Source organism: Ylistrum balloti, unplaced genomic scaffold (genome assembly GCF_031769215.1).
Source record: "Ylistrum balloti isolate Yb309-2 unplaced genomic scaffold, AGI_CSIRO_Ybal_v1 Utg369612, whole genome shotgun sequence".
Classification (NCBI taxonomy): Eukaryota; Metazoa; Mollusca; class Bivalvia; order Pectinida; family Pectinidae; genus Ylistrum; species Ylistrum balloti.
This window is the reverse complement of record NW_026781887.1, coordinates 796980-820199: the sequence shown is the minus strand read 5'-3', so window position 1 is coordinate 820199 and position 23220 is coordinate 796980. Positions and strand designations below refer to the sequence as shown.

The window sequence follows — 23220 nt, the reverse complement described above, 5'->3', positions numbered from 1 at the left end:
GTGTATCTTTCCTGCGCCAGAAGTGGTATACCTAGGCCATACGGTAAATGAAGAAGGCATTCAACCCAAAAGGTCAAGGCCATTTAGGACATGCCAACTTCAACAAACTTGAAGGAACTACAAGCGTACTTAGGCATGCTTAATTTCTACAACAGATTCCGGCCTGATTTAGCCACCTTGCTGGCTCCACTTCATGAACTTTTAGTTAAGGGAACTAAATGGAGATGGGGAAAGGAACAACAGTTAGCTTTCAAGAAATCGAAGGATCTGCTGAAGTGTTGGTGCATTTTGACTCGAGCAAACCCATTGTACTGTCCTGTGATGCTTCGCCCTATGGTGTAGGTGCCGTTCTAGCTCTAAAATATAGACAATGGCTTCGAGAAAACCTGTAGGCTATGTTTCAAGAACACTGACAGTGGCAGAGGTAAATTAATCACATTTAGAGAAAGAAGGGCTAGCTATGGTATTCGGAGTGAAGAAATTCAAACAGAATTTGTTTGGAACCAAATTTAAAATCTACACTGATCACAAGCCGTTGTTGGGTATCCTATTAGAAGACAGAAAAAATTCCAGAGATGGCCGCACATTATTAGGTAGGCTTTGACGCTACCCGTCTATGAGTTTACCTTGGAATACTGCAATTTTTCAGTCAGAAATGAGCTCAGTGTGGAGGATGGATGTCTATTAAGAGGCAGTTGGGGATACTTCATGCGGGGCACCCTGGGACTAACCGGATGAAGAATTTGATTCGCGGTTATGTATGGTGGCCTAAAATTGATGGTGACCTTGAAGAGGAGATTCGAAACTGTACACTCTGTCAGTTGAACCGTAAACCACCACCAGAAGCACCTTTGCATCCTTGCGATTGGCCCATCCGGCCCATGGGTAGAATACAAGAGTATGCAGGTCCATACATGGGAAAATATTCCTCGTGGTCATTGATGCGCACACAAATTGGATTCCAATGAACAGTTCTACATCGTCCGCAACAATAGAAAAATTCAGGGTTATTTTTGCCACGCATGGACTTCCGGAAATGGTTGTGAATGATAACGGATCATGCTTTACCAGTCAAGAATTCGACATGTTCATAAGTGAAAATGGAATCAAACTAAAAAATGTGAACCGTTGATGTGTCGTCAAGTGAGGTCAAGGTTAGACTTGGTCAGACCAAATTTGGAGAACAAAGTCGTAAAACAAAACAAAGAAGTCAAAAGGTGCAGCATGACAGAACGTCCAAGGAACGTAATTTTACTGCATCTGATGCAGTATTCATCAAGAACTTTGCAACAGGACCCAAGTGGTTAGAAGGGACTATCGAGTCCAAGTCAGGTCCAGTGTCATACGCGTCATACTCTGTACTGTTGCGTGTGATGGTCGTTATGATGAAACGCCATGTTGATCACATCAGGATTCGTCACTCCCCAGACAATGTCGATGACTACAGATGACGGGGTATGGATAATATGTCTTAACGTGAGGATTACCGGCTAGACCCACAGAGTACTCCAACTGCTCCAACCTTTATAGAAGTTCAAAAGAACTTCTCAGAGATACCCAATGCTGCAGCAACGCCAACTAGAGCAGCAGTTCCTGGGACATATAAGGATTCCCCATCCCTATTGGAGAGTGTCCCAGTAACTCGACCAAGACGAGAGATTCAAGAACCAGAGAGACTCAGAGACTATGTTTGTGCTAAGTAAGGGAAGAAGTTTGTGTGTTGTATACGGGCAGAATAACTACTTCAACCTCTTGAAATATGGAGCAGTTTACTCCTATTTCTAGTCATTATGATACAAGGTCCTATCGTTATATTATGTTTAATGCTTGTTCGCTGTTCATTACAATAATTCTCAAGATAGAAAATCAGACGTTAACGTTTGTGCTATAATGCTTGCTTATTTTCTAAAAGAAAAGACTCAAAACACTGGACTCAGTTCAATATAATTTGGATAATTACTATAAACAAATACTCAAACAAATGGACTGGGTTCAAGTTTATTTTAACTTGATATGTCATTTCTCATTTCTAAACCCAATACAGATGCAAAATTTAATTATGTTTCGACTTAAGGGGGAGGAATGTAGTAAATGTAACCTCATGAGTTATTTCCCTTTAATGAGAAGTTAGAGTAATTAGAGTTATCTCCTGGAATTCTGAAGTCCATGTGCTTGGTCAGCTATGTTGTGCCTCGAGAGTCCTGCTCAAAATAAAAGCACTTTGACAGCCATCTGACTCCGTGTCGTGATTACTTCAATCATGTTTCTAAATTACATTTGATTGATGCCTGTATTCAATTAGCAACCGAAATGTTGGCAATCGAGACGTATATTAATGAATCTTTTTTGTCCATGAACAGGAGTCCTATAGTATGTTTATTTTATTTCGTATGCATAAATATATAGAAATTGTTTTACTCAATATCCAAATCAAAACGAAACGTGTATCATATATTGCCTTACTTGCGGGACTGTGTAAATAGCAAAACTTAATGTTTTATTGACTATTTCCGATAAAATGTTATGACGATGTACGGAAGTTTGTATCAATAACCAGATCGATGAAGAATAAGCCTAATTCTGTATGAGTTATCTCCCTTCAAAAATGTGTTCTGGCATTACGGAAAACAAACCGGCTTCGATAAGTTCGACCAATTGTTTGCAAAAAAATAGCATTTCCGCAGAATAACTGGACGTTCCACGAATACAAATTAGCATTTACTTGATCTGTTCGATTGAGTTGGTGTTCGATTGAGTTGGGTGTTCGATTAAGTTGGTGTTCGATTGATGAGTTGGTGTTCGATTGAGTTGGTGTTCGATTGAGTTGGGTGTTCGATTAAGTTGGTGTTCGATTGATGAGTTGGTGTTCGATTGAGTTGGTGTTCGATTGAGTTGGGTGTTCGATTGAGTTGGTGCTCGACTGAGTTGGGTGTTCGATTGAGTTGGGTGTTCGATTGAGTTGGTGTTCGATTGAGTTGGTGTTCGATTGAGTTGGGTGTTCGATTGAGTTGGTGTTCGATTGAGTTGGGGTTCGATTGAGTTGGTGTTCGATTGAGTTGGTGTTCGATTGAGTTGGTGTTCGATTGAGTTCAGTTGAGTGTTCGATTGAGTTGGTGTTCGACTGAGTTGGTGTTCGATTGAGTTGGTGTTCGATTGAGTTGGTGTTCGATTGAGTTGGGTGTTCGATTGAGTTGGTGCTCGATTGAGTTGGTGTTCGATTGAGTTGGGGTTCGATTGAGTTGGTGTTCGATTGAGTTGGGTGTTCGATTGAGTTGGTGTTCGATTGAGTTGGTGTTCGATTGAGTTGGGTGTTCGATTGAGTTGGTGTTCGATTGAGTTGGGTGTTCGATTGAGTTGGTGTACGATTGAGTTGGTGTTCGATTGAGTTGGTGTTCGATTGAGTTGGTGCTCGATTGAGTTGGTGTTCGATTGAGTTGGTGCTCGACGTTTGAGTTGGTGTTCGATTGAGTTCAGTTGAGTGTTCGATTGAGTTGGTGTTCGATTGAGTTGGTGTTCGATTGAGTTGGTGCTCGACGTTTGAGTTGGTGTTCTATTGAGTTGGTGTTCGATTGAGTTGGTGTTCGATTACATCTGGTTATCTTGCCATATACATATGTTGTGTTCAGTTTGAGAAAATGTTCAATATTTACAAAAATTTGCTGTAATTCCACTTTGGCATTGAACCAATAGATTGAAATGAGTTGCAGCATTCAACAATATATCAGAATATCCATTTTGTACCTTGGTATTTTATCAAGTCAGGACGTTAAGCTCTAGCATAGACCTAAATATCGTTTTGCCGACATGAAAACCCTTACAAATTTCAGGTAGTTCAGTGTCCATTTAGATTATATTTGCTTCTGCATCGTTTGGACGACAGTGTAGGCAATATCTGAGCACATTCTACATAATCTGGCTCCGTCATCTTGAAAAATTTCCGGTAAACTTTCAGCTTGGCTCAACGGATCAAAACAAAAATGGTAGCCAGGCTCTTAAGCCCAAAAACAAATCAATAAGTTCTTTGAGAAAATGCAAACCATTATTGATTGATGATTGGGAATGTCTATATAGAGTTTAACTACTTATTCCTGGACCAAACTTGAGATACGAAAGATGTCCTTTCTCCAAGATAGGTACCATTTTAAGCTATATGTTCAAGGCATGACATAATAAGGGTACTGGATAACGGCTAACAAACCGATCGAACTGAGAGAGACAAAAATTTTTTTACATTGTCGCACAGAAGACAAGGCAGGCTCTTCTTCCGAATTAATTATTATAAGTATATTTATGACGTCACGATGATTATTTCTTGATTATCCTTGTTCAGTAGCGCATGTCTGTATCACAAAAAAGGAGAAATCCTGGTTTTACAGGGACGTGTTAATCTTTTTAAGTGTTCAGTGTTTAAGTTCTTTTAAGTGTTCCTGTCACGGAACTGAGTGATTTTTATGATGACAAGATGTCCAGCTTTGAAAGTCTGTGAATGAATGTGGTTATATGTCATATTGAATATCAAAAAAATTCTCAAAACAAAATTTTTAAATGCGTTTATTTTGTTATTGCTTGTCTGTGTACACGGCTGTGTAAGTGACTCATTCACTAACCAATATATTGCACGTTATGTTGTGACAGCTCAGGTATTCAGACTTCCTGGTCCTCATTATTTCTCTGTTAGCCCCCTTTTGTGAAGAGTATAAAGTGCAAATATGCATGCAGGTAACCTGTATCCGGGTGTATGGGTGTTATATGAGCTTAGACAGATTAGGGAAGGTGTACTTGTGTGATCGATATATGTAAGTCTAGCCTATATTATACCTGTCACACAGACGTGTCATTTTTCCATTGAGCTAGTGGTATAACCAACCTATTTTGGTTAGGGTATAATCGGAGCTCCACCCACTTACTTATTCCTCGGAGAGGCCGGTCCTTGACATAATTAGCTGCTCGTCAACACCTCTTTAAAACAATGACGTGGCACAAGTGCGCTTTCCAGAGTGATTACTGAACTGACCTTTGAGTCCGGCACCTGCACAACATGATTTAATTAGCACGGAAAGTTTGACCTCTAATGTCGAAATTGGAATTGGATTTGAGTTTTCACATCACGTGACACTGTATAAAACAAAAAAAGGTTTTGTCATCACACTCGAGGGGCGGGGCTCAACACCCGTATGTTTCGCGTACTCGTGTTAAACCCCGCCCTTCTCGTTGTGATGACTGACACATCCGCTGGAGTCTATGATATAACCATTACATACATAACAGGATTCAGCGAGGTACACATTGGGTAACCTCTACTGAAAAATATCTGAAAATAAAATACAAAGTGAAAACAAATGAACTGATAAATCAATACAAACTCTTAGAGATAAACCGATGAAATTCGCGTGAATTGTTTTTTCTGTTGGGGATAATTCTACATTGTATGTGATAACATCGATGTGGATTGGCCTCTTTCACAACGTTAGAATCAACAGACTGTGAAATTTCGAAGTATAATAAAGTATCTCACATCGCTTTCACAAACATGTTTACTCTTAATTCAATGGATTTGGATAAAAAAATATGACGTGGGTGAATACTACATACATTGTAAGATCAGTGTACGTAAGAAATTGTCACCATTACCATAATTAGCCAGTATAGCAATGTGATGGTTAGTTGTCGGTAAATAATGGCGCATTTTCTAGGTCCTACAGCTGTCTTTGTGACTGTAATGATACTAGCGCATCATCATAGTTTGTGCTATCCACCGAACAAGAATCTGCTGCAGTGTGATCCTATGGAACACAAGTATTATCGAGCACAGCTCGGAGTGTGTGGTGACTGTGACAAATGTTTCCCTGGAGATGAACTTGTCCCAATCGAGGTAAGAGAATATCAGTCTGACCTAGTCTAAATCTAACCACCATTTGTTTGTTTTTTTTATTGTACCACGTGACAATACTGACATATGAAGTAGAATCATCACAATGCTTTCTAATGATAAACGTTTTGTAAAGATTTGAGAAATCCCGACAATTCGAATCAGTTCGACCTGGAAGTGAGGTATTCTAGGAGTATTTCGAAATATCATTGTTCCTGAAACTTTTAGGTCAGTTCTCGACCTATCTACCATTTACATGTTACTGATGTTTATCTAAATCGTTCAGAATATTAGAATGTCTTTCGTGAACTCTAAATAAAAATTAATCTGATTTAAAGTCTTTTTGACATAATACACCTGTTAAACAACAACGGTTCTAATTCTTGTAGTGTCTTGCTTTTGACTATCGAAAGCATTTACAACATCAGCTTATCAATATTGATGATATGCTACATTTTATATAAGGTCTCTGTATTTGTCATCCTTTTATCGATTTTGAATTCGAATGAGACGTTATGATTATATCGTTACCTCTTGTTGTTGTTGTTGTTGTTGTTTATTGTTGTTTAAAAATCTAGCTAAAATCCCGATATGGGTTGATATCTACAATAGGGGTTAGGATATCATCTAGACTCTTGTTAGGTTAAAAAATTCGTGATGTCATTTTTATATGAATTTATCAATTGTACTTACATTTGGATTATTCAGTTAATAATACAGTAATCCTTAAATGACAACGGACTGATAAGTATCAGTAACGATGTATAAATACATGTAACTAGTGTTAATACACGATCGGTAACGATGTATAAATACATGTAACTAGTGTTAATACACGATCGGTAACAATGTATAAATACATGTAACTAGTGTTAATACACGATCGGTAACAATGTATAAATACATGTAACTAGTGTTAATACACGATAACAAATTAGCGACAAATGTAACATAGTGATAATACACGATTAACAATGTATAATACATGTAACTAGTGTTAATACACGATGGAACAATTATAAATACATGTAACTAGTGTAATACACGGGTAACAATGTATAAATACATGTACAGTGGTTAATACACGACCCTGTAACAATGTATAAATACATGGAACTAGTGTTAATACACGATCGGTAACAATGTATAAATACATGTAACTAGTGTTAATACACGTCCCGAGGTAGGTAAATACACAGTAACTAGTGTTAATACACGATCCTGTGTATAAATACATGTAACTAGTGTTAATACACCCTAGGTAACAATGTATAAATAATGTAAGACTAGTGTATCCTACACGTGACACACATGTATAAATACATGTACTCCTGTAGTACAGATAACAAAATAGCGACTATCCCATCCTGACAAATGACACTCATGTACTTATACTCCCCTTGTACTCCTCCCTAGGTAGGTAGATACACAGAATAGGTAAAGACTATCCCGTGTATCCTGACACATGACACTACATGTACTGATACTCCACCTTCTCTCCTCCCTAGGTAGGTAGATACACAGAATAGGTAGAGACTATCCCGTGTATCCTGACACGTGACACTACATATACTGATACTCCACCTTTACTCCTCCCTAGGTAGGTAGATACACAGAATAGGTAGAGACTATCCCGTGTATCCTGACACGTGACACTACATGTACTGATACTCCACCTTTACTCCTCCCTAGGTAGGTAGATACACAAAATAGGTAGAGACTATCCCGTGTATCCTGACACGTGACACTCATGTACTTATACTCCCCTTGTACTCCTCCCTAGGTAGGTATATACACAGAATAGGTAGAGACTATCCCGTGTATCCTGACACGTGACACTACATGTACTGATACTCCACCTTTACTACTCCCTAGGTTGGTAGATACACAGAATAGTTAAAGACTATCCCGTGTATCCTGACACATGACACTACATGTACTGATACTCCACCTTCTCTCCTCCCTAGGTAGGTAGATACACAGAATAGGTAGAGACTATCCCGTGTATCCTTACACGTGATACTACATATACTGATACTCCACCTTTACTCCTCCCTAGGTAGGTAGATACACAGAATAGGTAGAGACTATCCCGTGTATCCTGACACGTGACACTACATGTACTGATACTCCACCTTTACTCCTCCCTAGGTAGGTAGATACACAAAATAGGTAGAGACTATCCCGTGTATCCTGACACGTGACACTCATGTACTTATACTCCCCTTGTACTCCTCCCTAGGTAGGTATATACACAGAATAGGTAGAGACTATCCCGTGTATCCTGACACGTGACACTACATGTACTGATACTCCACCTTTACTCCTCCCTAGGTTGGTAGATACACAGAATAGTTAGAGACTACCCCGTGTATCCTGACACGTGACACTACATGTACTGATACTCCACTTTCTCTCCTCCCTAGGTAGGTAGATACACAGAATAGGTAGATAATATCCCGTGTATCCTGACACGTGACACTACATGTACTGATACTCCACCTTTACTACTCCCTAGGTTGGTAGATACACAGAATAGTTAGAGACTACCCCGTGTATCCTGACACGTGACACTACATGTACTGATACTCCACTTTCTCTCCTCCCTAGGTAGGTAGATACACAGAATAGGTAGATAATATCCCGTGTATCCTGACACGTGACACTACATGTACTGATACTCCACCTTTACTACTCCCTAGGTAGGTAGATACACAGAATAGTTAGAGACTATCCCGTGTATCCTGACACGTGACACTACATGTACTGATACTCCACCTTTACTCCTCCCTAGGTAGGTAGATACACAAAATAGGTAGAGACTATCCCGTGTATCCTGACACGTGACACTCATGTACTTATACTCCCCTTGTACTCCTCCCTAGGTAGGTATATACACAGAATAGGTAGAGACTATCCCGTGTATCCTGACACGTGACACTACATGTACTGATACTCCACCTTTACTCCTCCCTAGGTAGGTAGATACACAGAATAGTTAGAGACTACCCCGTGTATCATGACACGTGACACTACATGTACTGATACTCCACCTTTACTACTCCCTAGGTTGGTAGATACACAGAATAGTTAGAGACTACCCCGTGTATCCTGACACGTGACACTACATGTACTGATACTCCACTTTCTCTCCTCCCTAGGTTGGTAGATACACAGAATAGGTAGATAATATCCCGTGTATCCTGACACGTGACACTACATGTACTGATACTCCACCTTTACTACTCCCTAGGTAGGTAGATACACAGAATAGTTAGAGACTATCCCGTGTATCCTGACACGTGACACTACATGTACTGATACTCCACCTTCTCTCCTCCCTAGGTAGGTAGATACACAGAACAGTTAGAGAGTATCCCGTGTATCATGACACGTGACACTACATGTACTGATATTCCACCTTCTCTCCTCCCTATATAGAAGGACACGCGGAATATGTATATAGTTAGACCCACTGACATTCCCCTTAGCTCCTGCCCGGGATAGTGGAATAGTCGACCCGTTGGTCTGAAAGGGTTTTTTTCAAGCTGCAATACCTGTGTAGAAAGCAAAGTATTTACATGACTGCAACCTTTATTAGAGATTGTTTATGAATAGAGAATTGTCATCCATGAAAGATAACGTTATCTGAGATAAATACACGTAAATTGGCATACATATCAATGGCATGATCATAGCTTATTTATCTTACAGCATAAACAAATCAGAGCACACCAATAAGGTTCTACCATATAAAGGCGAGCACAGGATAGGTAGGTACTACTTTATATAAACGGGTTAGATCGTGTGTGAAAATAATTAAAGTACTACTATTTTGTCTGTTACTTCTTGAAAACATCAGTATACCTCTTTGTGGATGGATAAATTATAGTTGTTTCAATAGTTTAGATAATTTTCAACACATGAAAGCACATTACATGTTTATTACAATATCCAGCGTCATAAGACTTAAGGGACACTATAAACATTTGATTTGTTTTTTTTTTTTTTTTTTTCAAAACAAGCACAGCAACGTCTAATATCTTATCTACCAGACGCTGTACTGGAAAAAAACAAACACGGAAAGAGAATCAAATCTAAACTTAGATTTATAACAGCAAAGAAATACCGTGAACAAAAGAAATATTTACACGAAGACTCCAGAAAAAAGTATAAATGATTAAGGCCAGTTGCTCCGGAAGAGAAAGCGTCTTCTGCTTCATCGACGACACCCGCCATGTAAATCGTATATGTAATCGTCAATGTAGTTTGGTGAAAATATTCATGACAATTTAGAAATCACAGACGTGCTGATAACTCACAATAGCACTACGATAATAATCTGTTAAACTGACATTCTATTTTGTTTTTTTAATTGAAGGACTCATTGTTTCAAGTTGATGAGTGTTGGACAGGTGTTTGATGTAATAATTCTGTTACATAGTACTTGTGTTCACAGATCGTTTTAACACCGAGTTTCTGGCCTTCACTGCCTTCTCCCTTACCTTACTATTCATTGTTGTTCTGACGGTGTATTGTTTCTGGAAGAAAAAAAAGTACAGTAAGTATACTGAACCATTATCAAGGACCAGTCTATTCTACATCTTGACCGTATAGTAGATACACGTCCTTACACTACGCCAAAAGTTGATGTTGTTTTACCCAGAGATGATGGTTTATTTATATCTTAATCTTTATATCAAGATAACAAATGTGCAGGTTTATCATGCATGTATCTAAGATAACAAATGTGCAGGTTTCTCATGCGTGTACCTAAGATAACAAATGTGCAGGTTTCTCATGCGTGTACCTAAGATAACAAATGTGCAGGTTTCTCATGCGTGTACCTAAGATAACAAATGTGCAGGTTTCTCATGCGTGTACCTAAGAAAATAAATGTGCAGGTTTATCATGCGTGTACCTAAGATAATAAATATGCAGGTTTCTCATGCGTGTATCTAAGATAATAAATGTGCAGGTTTATCATGCGTGTACCTAAGATAATAAATGTGCAGGTTTATCATGCGTGTACCTAAGATAATAAATGTGCAGGTTTATCATGCGTGTACCTAAGATAATAAATGTGCAGGTTTATCATGCGTGTACCTAAGATAATAAATATGCAGGTTTATCATGCGTGTATCTAAGATAATTGTGTGCAGATTTATCATGCGTGTATCTAAGATAATTGATGTGCTGGTTTATCATGCGTGTACCTAAGATAATAAATGTGCAGGTTTATCATGCGTGTACCTAAGATAATAAATGTGCAGGTTTATCATGCGTGTATCTAAGATAATTGTGTGCAGATTTATCATGCGTGTATCTAAGATAATTGTGTGCAGGTTTATCTTGCCTGTACCTAAGATAATTGTGTGCAGGTTTATCTTGCCTGTACCTAAGATAATAAATGTGCAGGTTTATCATGCGTGTACCGAAGATAATTGATGTGCAGGTTTATCTTGCATGTACCTATATACTTAACAGCTTCCATCTTATTGTACCCGTGGGTTATACATGTTATATGTAATACATGTAACTCGACATTATACATCTTCCTATGCATTGTACTTGCATATGTAACTTATATCTATATGTATTTTCTGTGCACGTGTATTATGCTTTTTTTATTTAGTGCACGTGTGTTAACTGTTCATGTGTATTATACTTTTTATTCAATGCACGTGTGTTACCTGTTCTTGTGTATTATACTTTTTATTCAATGCACGTGTGTTACCTGTTCTTGTGTATTATACTTTTTATTTAGTGCACGTGCATTACCTGTTCATGTGTATTATGCTTTTTATTCAATGCACGTGTGTTACCTGTTCATGTGTATTATACTTTTTATTCAATGCACGTGTGTTAACTGTTCATGTGTATTATACTTTTTATTCAATGACGTGTGTTACCTACTTGTGTATTATACATGTACTTTCTGTGTAGTGCACGTCTGCGTTTTCATGTGGATAGTGCCTACATGTATACATGTACGTATTAAAACTTTTCTATTAAATTTGTACCGCTCTTTGATACCTTTCCTGAGTGTAAACTCGTGTCTATATGTATTTATTTGACTGCAATATCTTAATTAAATGTTCCAATAATCCATTTTTCAGGAGAAGTATCCATCAAAGCTTCAGAAATAACCAGACGCAACCATCCTCCAAAACGCGATATGTGTGTTTATACTGATTCTAGTTTACAAGATATACAAGAAGAACGATCTGATGACGACGAAGATGACACGTCCGTCTTTAGATATAAAACTACTTCTAATAGACAAAGGGAAGAGCGTGATCTTAAAGAACCTCTACTACGACGTCGACAGTCGTTTCAAATTGGCTACAGCGGGACGGGCTTCAAATTGGACCCACCTCAAATACATATTTCACGTCAATTATCGAATTCTAAAGTGAATGAGAAAGGAAATCTTGCCAGGGATGATGAATTACGTCGTCGAAAATCTGAACCTGTTACTGTGACGGAGTTTGACAGTTGTCATTCTTCACTTTGTCGGCGTAAGTTACTTCTGTTCCTTAGGAGTTGGACAGTTGTCATTCTTCACTTTGTCAGTGTAGGTTACTTTTATTTCTTAGGAGTTGGACAGTTGTCATTCTTCACTTTGTCAGAGTAGGTTACTTCTGTTCCTTAGGAGTTGGACAGTTGTCATTCTTCACTTTGTCAGTGTAGGTTACTTTTATTTCTTAGGAGTTGGACAGTTGTCATTCTTCACTTTGTCAGTGTAGGTTACTTTTATTCCTTAGGAGTTGGACAGTTGTCATTCTTCACTTTGTCAGCGATGTAACTTCTGTTCCTTAGGAGTTGGACAGTTGTCATTCTTCACTTTGTCGGCGTAAGTTACTTTTATTCCTTAGGAGTTGGACAGTTGTCATTCTTCACTTTGTCAGTGTAGGTTACTTTTATTCCTTAGGAGTTGGACAGTTGTCATTCTTCACTTTGTCAGTGTAGGTTACTTTTATTTCTTAGGAGTTGGACAGTTGTCATTCTTCACTTTGTCAGTGTAGGTTACTTCTGTTCCTTAGGAGTTGGACAGTTGTCATTCTTCACTTTGTCAGTGTAGGTTACTTTTATTTCTTAGGAGTTGGACAGTTGTCATTCTTCACTTTGTCAGTGTAACTTCTGTTCCTTAGGAGTTGGACAGTTGTCATTCTTCACTTTGTCAGCGTAAGCTACTTCTATTCCTTAGGAGTTGGACAGTTGTCATTCTTCACTTTGTCAGTGTAGGTTACTTTTATTTCTTAGGAGTTGGACAGTTGTCATTCTTCACTTTGTCAGTGTAGGTTACTTCTGTTCCTTAGGAGTTGGACAGTTGTCATTCTTCACTTTGTCGGCGTAAGTTACTTCTGTTCCTTAGGAGTTGGACAGTTGTCATTCTTCACTTTGTCAGTGTAGGTTACTTCTGTTCCTTAGGAGTTGGACAGTTGTCATTCTTCACTTTGTCAGTGTAAGTTACTTTTATTCCTTAGGAGTTGGACAGTTGTCATTCTTCACTTTGTCAGCGTAGGTTACTTCAGTTCCTTAGGAGTTGGACAGTTGTCATTCTTCACTTTGTCAGCGATGTAACTTCTGTTCCTTAGGAGTTGGACAGTTGTCATTCTTCACTTTGTCAGCGTAAGTTACTTCTGTTCCTTAGGAGTTGGACAGTTGTCATTCTTCACTTTGTCAGCGTAAGTTACATCTGTTCCTTAGGAGTTGGACAGTTGTCATTCTTCACTTTGTCAGCGATGTAACTTCTGTTCCTTAGGAGTTGGACAGTTGTCATTCTTCACTTTGTCAGTGTAGGTTACTTTTATTTCTTAGGAGTTGGACAGTTGTCATTCTTCACTTTGTCAGTGTAGGTTACTTTTATTTCTTAGGAGTTGGACAGTTGTCATTCTTCACTTTGTCAGTGTAGGTTACTTTTATTTCTTAGGAGTTGGACAGTTGTCATTCTTCACTTTTTCAGTGTAGGTTAGTTCTGTTCCTTTGGATTTGGACAGTTGTCATTCTTCACTTTGTCAGCGTAGGTTACTTTTATTTCTTAGGAGTTGGACAGTTGTCATTCTTCACTTTGTCAGCGTAAGTTACTTCTGTTCCTTAGGAGTTGGACAGTTGTCATTCTTCACTTTGTCAGCGTAGGTTACTTTTATTTGTCTTAGGTTACTTTTATTTCTTAGGAGTTGGACAGTTGTCATTCTTCACTTTGTCAGCGATGTAACTTCTGTTCCTTAGGAGTTGGACAGTTGTCATTCTTCACTTTGTCAGCGTAGGTAACTTCTGTTCCTTACTTTGGACAGTTTCCTTCACTTTGTCAGTGAGTTGGACAGTTGTCATTCTTCACTTTGTCAGCGATGTAACTTCTGTTCCTTAGGAGTTGGACAGTTGTCATTCTTCACTTTGTCAGCGATGTAACTTCTGTTCCTTAGGAGTTGGACAGTTGTCATTCTTCACTTTGTCAGTGTAGGTTACTTCTGTTCCTTAGGAGTTGGACAGTTGTCATTCTTCACTTTGTCAGCGATGTAACTTCTGTTCCTTAGGAGTTGGACAGTTGTCATTCTTCACTTTGTCAGCGATGTAACTTCTGTTCCTTAGGAGTTGGACAGTTGTCATTCTTCACTTTGTCAGCGATGTAACTTCTGTTCCTTAGGAGTTGGACAGTTGTCATTCTTCACTTTGTCAGCGTAGGTTACTTTTATTCCTTAGGAGTTGGACAGTTGTCATTCTTCACTTTGTCAGTGTAGGTTACTTTTATTCCTTAGGAGTTGGACAGTTGTCATTCTTCACTTTGTCAGTGTAGGTTACTTTTCTTCCTTAGGAGTTGGACAGTTGTCATTCTTCACTTTGTCAGTGTAGGTTACTTTTATTTCTTAGGAGTTGGACAGTTGTCATTCTTCACTTTTTCAGAGTAGGTTACTTTTTTTCCTTAGGAGTTGGACAGTTGTCATTCTTCACTTTGTCAGTGTAGGTTACTTCTGTTCCTTAGGAGTTGGACAGTTGTCATTCTTCACTTTGTCAGTGTAGGTTACTTCTGTTCCTTAGGAGTTGGACAGTTGTCATTCTTCACTTTGTCAGTGTAGACTTCTGTTCCTTAGTTGGACAGTTGTCATTCTTCACTTTGTCAGTGTAGGTTACTTCTTTTCCTTAGGAGTTGGACAGTTGTCATTCTTCACTTTGTCAGTGTAGGTTACTTTTATTTCTTAGGAGTTGGACAGTTGTCATTCTTCACTTTGTCAGTGTAGGTTACTTTTATTCCTTAGGAGTTGGACAGTTGTCATTCTTCACTTTGTCAGTGTAGGTTACTTCTGTTCCTTAGGAGTTGGACAGTTGTCATTCTTCACTTTGTCAGTGTAGGTTACTTCTGTTCCTTAGGAGTTGGACAGTTGTCATTCTTCACTTTGTCAGTGTAGGTTACTTCTGGGAGTTGGACAGTTACTTTGTCAGTGTTCCTTAGGAGTTGGACAGTTGTCATTCTTCACTTTGTCAGCGTAGGTTACTTCAGTTCCTTAGGAGTTGGACAGTTGTCATTCTTCACTTTGTAAGTGTAGGTTACTTCTGTTCCTTAGGAGTTGGACAGTTGTCATTCTTCACTTTGTCAGTGTAGGTTACTTTTATTCCTTAGGAGTTGGACAGTTGTCATTCTTCACTTTGTCGGCGTACGTTACTTCTGTTCCTTAGGAGTTGGACAGTTGTCATTCTTCACTTTGTCAGCGTAAGTTACTTCTGTTCCTTAGGAGTTGGACAGTTGTCATTCTTCACTTTGTCAGCGTAAGCTACTTCTATTCCTTAGGAGTTGGACAGTTGTTATTCTTCACTTTGTCAGTGTAGGTTACTTTTATTTCTTAGGAGTTGGACAGTTGTCATTCTTCACTTTGTCAGTGTAGGTTACTTTTATTTCTTAGGAGTTGGACAGTTGTCATTCTTCACTTTGTCAGTGTAGGTTACTTTTATTCCTTAGGAGTTGGACAGTTGTCATTCTTCACTTTGTCAGAGTTGTTCCTTAGAGTTGGACAGTTGTCATTCTTCACTTTGTCAGTGTAGGTTACTTCTGTTCCTTAGGAGTTGGACAGTTGTCATTCTTCACTTTGTCAGCGTAAGTTACTTCTGTTCCTTAGGAGTTGGACAGTTGTCATTCTTCACTTTGTCGGCGTAAGTTACTTCTGTTCCTTAGGAGTTGGACAGTTGTCATTCTTCACTTTGTCAGCGATGTAACTTTTGTTCCTTAGGAGTTGGACAGTTGTCATTCTTCACTTTGTCAGCGATGTAACTTCTGTTCCTTAGGAGTTGGACAGTTGTCATTCTTCACTTTGTCAGTGTAGGTTACTTTTATTTCTTAGGAGTTGGACAGTTGTCATTCTTCACTTTGTCAGCGTAAGTTACTTCTATTCCTTAGGAGTTGGACAGTTGTCATTCTTCACTTTGTCAGTGTAGGTTACTTCTGTTCCTTAGGAGTTGGACAGTTGTCATTCTTCACTTTGTCAGTGTAGGTTACTTCTGTTCCTTAGGAGTTGGACAGTTGTCATTCTTCACTTTGTCGGCGTAAGTTACTTTTATTCCTTAGGAGTTGGACAGTTGTCATTCTTCACTTTGTCAGTGTAGGTTACTTCTGTTCCTTAGGAGTTGGACAGTTGTCATTCTTCACTTTGTCAGCGTAGGTTACTTCTGTTCCTTAGGAGTTGGACAGTTGTCATTCTTCACTTTGTCAGTGTAGGTTACTTTTATTTCTTAGGAGTTGGACAGTTGTCATTCTTCACTTTGTCAGTGTAGGTTACTTTTATTTCTTAGGAGTTGGACAGTTGTCATTCTTCACTTTGTCGGCGTAAGTTACTTCTGTTCCTTAGGAGTTGGACAGTTGTCATTCTTCACTTTGTCAGCGTAGGTTACTTCTGTTCCTTAGGAGTTGGACAGTTGTCATTCTTCACTTTGTCAGCGATGTAACTTCTGTTCCTTAGGAGTTGGACAGTTGTCATTCTTCACTTTGTCAGCGATGTAAGTTCTGTTCCTTAGGAGTTGGACAGTTGTCATTCTTCACTTTGTCAGCGATGTAACTTCTGTTCCTTAGGAGTTGGACAGTTGTCATTCTTCACTTTGTCGGCGTAAGTTACTTCTGTTCCTTAGGAGTTGGACAGTTGTCATTCTTCACTTTGTCAGCGTATGTTACTTCTGTTCCTTAGGAGTTGGACAGTTGTCATTCTTCACTTTGTCAGCGATGTAACTTCTGTTCCTTAGGAGTTGGACAGTTGTCATTCTTCACTTTGTCAGCGATGTAACTTCTGTTCCTTAGGAGTTGGACAGTTGTCATTCTTCACTTTGTCAGCGATGTAACTTCTGTTCCTTTTATTCCCTAGGAGTTGGACAGTTGTCATTCTTCACTTTGTCAGCGATGTAACTTCTGTTCCTTAGGAGTTGGACAGTTGTCATTCTTCACTTTGTCAGCGATTCTTCACTTTGTCAGCGACTTCTGTTCCTTAGGAGTTGGACAGTTGTCATTCTTCACTTTGTCAGCGATGTAACTTCTGTTCCTTAGGAGTTGGACAGTTGTCATTCTTCACTTTGTCAGTGTAGGTTACTTCTGTTCCTTAGGAGTTGGACAGTTGTCATTCTTCACTTTGTCAGCGTAAGTTACTTCTGTTCCTTAGGAGTTGGACAGTTGTCATTCTTCACTTTGTCAGCGTAAGTTACTTCTGTTCCTTAGGAGTTGGACAGTTGTCATTCTTCACTTTGTCAGCGTAAGTTACTTTTATTTCTTAGGAGTTGGACAGTTGTCATTCTTCACTTTGTCGGCGTAAGTTACTTTTATTCCTTAGGAGTTGGACAGTTGTCATTCTTCACTTTGTCAGTGTAGGTTACTTTTATTTCTTAGGAGTTGGACAGTTGTCATTCTTCACTTTGTCAGTGTAGGTTACTTTTATTTCTTAGGAGTTGGACAGTTGTCATTCTTCACTTTGTCAGCGTAGGTTACTTTTATTCCCTGGGAGCTGGACAATTGTCATTCTTCACTTTGTCAGCGTAAGTTACTTCTGTTCCTTAGGAGTTGGACAGTTGTCATTCTTCACTTTGTCAGTGTAGGTCACTTTTATTCCCTGGGAGCTGGACAATTGTCATTCTTCACTTTGTCAGCGTAAGTTACTTCTGTTCCTTAGGAGTTGGACAGTTGTCATTCTTCACTTTGTCAGCGATGTAACTTCTGTTCCTTAGGAGTTGGACAGTTGTCATTCTTCACTTTGTCAGTGTAGGTTAGTTCCTTAGGAGTTGGACAGTTGTATTCTTCACTTTGTCAGTTAGGTTACTTCTTTCCTTAGGAGTTGGACAGTTGTCATTCTTCACTTTGTCAGCGTAAGTTACTTCTGTTCCTTAGGAGTTGGACAGTTGTCATTCTTCACTTTGTCGGCGTAAGTTACTTCTGTTCCTTAGGAGTTGGACAGTTGTCATTCTTCACTTTGTCAGCGTAAGTTACTTCTGTTCCTTAGGAGTTGGACAGTTGTCATTCTTCACTTTGTCAGTGATGTAACTTATGTTCCTTAGGAGTTGGACAATTGTCATTCTTCACTTTGTCGGAGTAAGTTACTTCTGTTCCTGAGGAGTTGGACAGATTTCATTCTTCACTTTGTCAGCTATGTAACTTCTGTTCCTTAGGAGTTGGACAGTTGTCATTCTTCACTTTGTCAGCGTAGGTTACTTTTATTTCTTAGGAGTTGGACAGTTGTCATTCTTCACTTTGTCAGCGTACTTCTGTTCCTTAGGAGTTGGACAGTTGTCATTCTTCACTTTGTCAGGCGTTTCTGTTCCTTAGGAGTTGGACAGTTGTCATTCTTCACTTTGTCAGCGATGTAACTTTTGTTCCTTAGGAGTTGGACAGTTGTCATTCTTCACTTTGTCAGCGATGTAACTTCTGTTCCTTAGGAGTTGGACAGTTGTCATTCTTCACTTTGTCAGCGTAGGATACTTTCTATTCATTACAATAACCTTAATTTCCTCTCGCTGTTTAAATCATTTATATTAGAATGTAAAGTTTCAATAATTACTTACAAATTTCACTTCATTCGTAATATATACAAAAAAAATGTGATCACGTTGAAAGATGTGGACTATTTACTCATATAGTGAAGATATTTGGCACCAACAGGAATGAGTTACCTATCATTTGTTTTTTTTTCCACTAGATGCTCCCTCAGACAGCTTTATCCGATACCTGTCTATAGTATTGGCTGGTGACAGAGACTATCGGCTATTTGCAATTAAAGTGGGCCTGGAAGAGTTCAACATCAAATTAATAGAAACTGAATTTGAGGGAAGAACTGTTGCTGATGTGTCCTACGAAGTGATCAAAAGGGTTTTACAGATAAAACCAAAGCTACGTGTTATTGACATTTACGATGCCTTGGACAAACTCGGGTTTCAAAATGCACGTCAATCATTAATGGAAAAAATTGAACATTTTAAAATACCCCTCCATAACAAATAATAAATGTGTTCCTTTTGACAAGACAGGCTCAAATAACAATGGAATTGTTACACAAATACAAGGCGCATTCGAATGGAATCGTGTTGATGTAGTGACTATTTTTAAACATTCAACATATAATTTATACTTAATGTATATAAAAAGTACAATACTAGTCATTTGATTTGTTGTATCTTCTTCAGCACGACGAAAGGTTTTTGCTAGAATTCTCCCTTTTTATACCATATTCACAAGAGTTCAAAGATTTTCATTAACCATCAATCATCTATTTATGAATTCAGTCCAGAAAAGACTATGTGTGACCTCAATGCCTTGAAAAAAGTCAACTTTGTGTGAAGGCTTGTAATCACGAGTTTGGAAGTCTGGGCCAAGTAAGTAGATGAATGAAGTATGGGCCAAGCTGGTAGAGAATGAAGTTTGGGCCAAGCTGGTAGGTTAGTGAAGTCTGGGCCAAGCTGGTAGGTTAATGAAGTCTGGGCCAAGCTGGTAGATGTATGAAGTTTGGGCAAAGCTATCGATATCTCGCTAATGAATGGCGTTTGATCTGTTGAACAGTAACGTATGTTGTTTAGAAGAAATGCCATATATATCTGCCCATTCAAGGACCGTGAATGTCGATTAGACCAAGATAGTAGTTTTTAGGAAAAATAAACGATTATTACCAGATGAACGGTAATATTTTGATGGGAAATATTTAGAAATTGTAGATTAGTTTTATTATTTAGGATTGGTATACAATTTTCACGGTAAATTAACAATAGCACATAATAACATAGCTGTACCAGGTAGAAAGGTGTATTATCTCCTCAATCGTAGGATAAACAAGTTTGTTTTGAACGTAAATACTAAGTTATCAATATTTGATACTTACGTATCATGTATTTTGAATTATGGTTGCGAGGTTTGTGGCTTTGATATAGCAACACAGATTGAAAAGGTACATTTGTCGTTTTTGAAATCTCTTTTGGATATAAAGAAAAATGTTAATAATTCTATGGTGTATTTCGAGCTATAGGTCGCTTTCCTTATTAGGTTCAGCGAAAGCTTACTATTGTTAAGTATTGGCTACAACTTTTGAAGACAGATAATTGTGTAGCAAGAGCTTGTTATTATGAATTAGTTGATCTTGATACCAAGAAGCCTAATTGTAAGGCAAATTGGATTTTTCATTTGAAACTAGATTTATTTAGATTTGGTTTGGTGATGTATGGTTGGCACAAAGTGTTTCAAATAAAAAATATTTTGTATTGATATATAAACAACGTATACAGGATATATTTATTCAAGACTTAAGAAGTAGATTTGAAAGCCCCTAAACGTGTACATTGTATAAACATATAGTTGATCGGTTTGTGACACAGTCGTACCTCAACAAACCACTATGAAAATAAAAATGATACTGTCTAAGTATAGGCTGAGCGGCTTACTCCCATTTCGCCTTAGCTGTCAATTTCATGGTAAAAAATTATTCCCATTTCGCCTTATTGCCAAAAACCAGGTAGGAAGGAGTCAGCTAAGGCGAAATGGAACCTTGTATATACAAAATAAGGAAGCCAAGTAATTAATTTAATAATGTTTATTCAGCCATATACTAGTATTCTTTTTGCAATGTCATCAATACAAACATAATTAACATTATAGATATATAATATATATTGATATAGACAAGTATACATTTCATGCAACAAAATCTTACAGTTAAGCCAATCAATCTTATCATATCAATCATTTAAATCAAGCACTTATGTTCAAAAGGTTCTCTGTTTCAATATGATATAATAAATAATCCTAACATGATTCAAATTAAGCACTATAAATGTCACAACACTGTATAACTAGTCACTGAGTTTCAGAATGTAGGATGCTGCGTCTTCATACTGGATGAAGTCTTTAGTCCCATTCATTAGATCAGCCTTTAGGTATGCTAGACGTCCTTCTACTTCTCTGTACTTCCTTGCTTTCTTTCGTCTCTGTCTGCCTGCTGCATATTGGATTATCTTCACCTAGGTAGCTGCTTGCAGTCGCTGGAACTTCTCGATGATCTTGTAGATTGTAGATGTTGGGATGTGCTGTCTTTAATTTCTTCTTAAGTTTATTGTACTCTGGGCATGCCATGGAGTAGTTCGGAGTTTGGATATTTCTTCATCATATATGGCTGGTAGTGGACGAAGTTCGTTTTTAGCTCTCGTTCGTACGTTGTTCATAATCTTCTTGCCTTCTACTGCTGCCCGGTCTGGTAGATGATTGTGAACCTGGCCTATCTTTGTGGGTATGTCATCCCCGGTGCATAATTTTGCAGTTTTTCAATACCATGACATCCATGTGTCCCTCTTGTTGTTCTAGCGATATATAAAGCCATTCCATACAAGATGTCTTCCACCTCTGTTAGTCTCTAAAAAGTCTTCATGTAGCATAACTCCTGTCATGTTGATTGTGAAACTGATACTTTAGCATACTGGTAAATGTCTTTTATATATAACATATAAGCTGAAATGAGGAGTTATTCCAAGCTGAATCTCTGTAAGTCTAGTGTTAGTCCAAGCTGTTACTTCTAGGGTGAACAGATCATTCAGTCTGTAAAAATCTACTATGAATATTTTTGCATACATATATCCCCACTATCTAAAACTATAACTAAAAATATAAGTTGCTTATAAACATACATTTCATAGAAAAACTAAGTCTTTAAAATATGATTTGTTCCTTTGAATTATAAAAGAAATAAGAAATAAATTCAATATTCATTTAAATATATTTAATTGATTTAGTGTTAGAATGTACAAGTTCCAATACAAAATGAATTTATTTTTACTTCTTTCAATGTGAAAAATGTAATAATTATTTTTATTTCTTCTTATATTTTACATATCATATATATCAAATCTATATGGCCTTTGGCCTTTGGTCAATTATAATTAAGATTTAACTGTAGAATAAGTTATTGTAAAAACAACAACCGCTGCATGTAATTGGTTTGTTTATCTTTCCACACTTTTCCTAAATTCCCACTTTGCCTTAGCCCAATTCCGATTTCGCCTTAGCACATTTCCACCTGTTTTATACCAAAATATGTAACTAAGGTGAAATGGGAACACACCGGCTGAGCTCACATAAGTTGAATGTTGAAACGGGTAGATACCATGGTGGTAATATTTCTTAAAGACAGTAATGAAATAGAACATGAAATTCATTTTATGTTACTATATTCATCTTATTCAGAATTACGTATCTTATATATCAAGCCTTACTTTTGTCGCCGGCCATCTGTATTCAAACTTATTCAACTGTTATCTAGTAATAATATAAAAACTCTCAGTAATGTTGGCAGGTTTCCAATTCATGCAACGGCAAAAAGAAAGGAATTATTAAATTCTTGAATTATTTTTTACTTATGCTATTCGAGATGTTTTTAAGAAATTGAGTGTTTCTTAATTAATCTATACATTTTCATTTGTCAGAAGTAACACTTCCGAGTACTGGTGCTTCAGAATACCGCTCTGTTTAAAATTTGCTTGATATTTATGCATACTTATGAATTTTGTGTCTTTATCTTATTTGTTATGGCTAATGATTCCCGCCAACTTGTGTAAATGTAAATATTATCATCTGTATATATATTCTTAATCTTATATGTTGTCGCAAATGGAAGGAAATAAAATTAAATAATGAACGAATATAATCATAATTTGGACAAATTCAGACCGACAATGCAGACCAGCTTAACGGGAAATGTATCTTGACCTATTCTCGATACCTACCACATTGGCATTTTACCGGCGAATACGTGTGCATTAGACTTGGGGAGCAGTGTCACAAAACGAGGTTTCATTGTTTCTTATATTTCAAAACAAAACCACAAGGACTACTTACTTTGTAGGGAAACTAA

At 37.8% G+C, this 23220-nt stretch overlaps 2 protein-coding genes across 2 annotated transcripts; one reads left to right on the top strand and one right to left on the bottom strand.

The window, feature by feature from the left end:
• Window positions 1-2718: 2718 nt before the first annotated feature.
• On the bottom strand, window positions 2719-5532 carry LOC132547304 (putative uncharacterized protein ENSP00000383309). The gene is made up of 2 exons (XM_060211075.1): window positions 5516-5532; window positions 2719-3550 (listed from the first exon to the last, which is right to left on the bottom strand). The coding sequence occupies exons 1-2, from the start codon at window positions 5530-5532 to the stop codon at window positions 2719-2721; spliced, it is 849 nt and encodes a 282-aa protein (XP_060067058.1).
• A 145-nt stretch (window positions 5533-5677) lies between these two features.
• Window positions 5678-19334, top strand: LOC132547295 (uncharacterized). The gene is made up of 6 exons (XM_060211064.1): window positions 5678-5872; window positions 6578-6588; window positions 9584-9642; window positions 10329-10430; window positions 11989-12390; window positions 19033-19334. Exons 1-6 carry the CDS (start codon window positions 5678-5680, stop codon window positions 19332-19334), a joined length of 1071 nt encoding a protein of 356 aa, XP_060067047.1.
• The last annotated feature ends 3886 nt before the right edge of the window (window positions 19335-23220 follow it).

Coding starts and splice junctions, on each gene's coding strand:
- LOC132547295 (XM_060211064.1), top strand. CDS start 5,678: ATGGCGCATTTTCTAGGTCCTACAGCTGTCTTTGTGACTGTAATGATA. Junction 9,643..10,328: donor TAAAGGCGAGCACAGGATAG/GTAGGTACTACT, acceptor TTGTGTTCACAG/ATCGTTTTAACACCGAGTTT. Junction 10,431..11,988: donor CTGGAAGAAAAAAAAGTACA/GTAAGTATACTG, acceptor TCCATTTTTCAG/GAGAAGTATCCATCAAAGCT.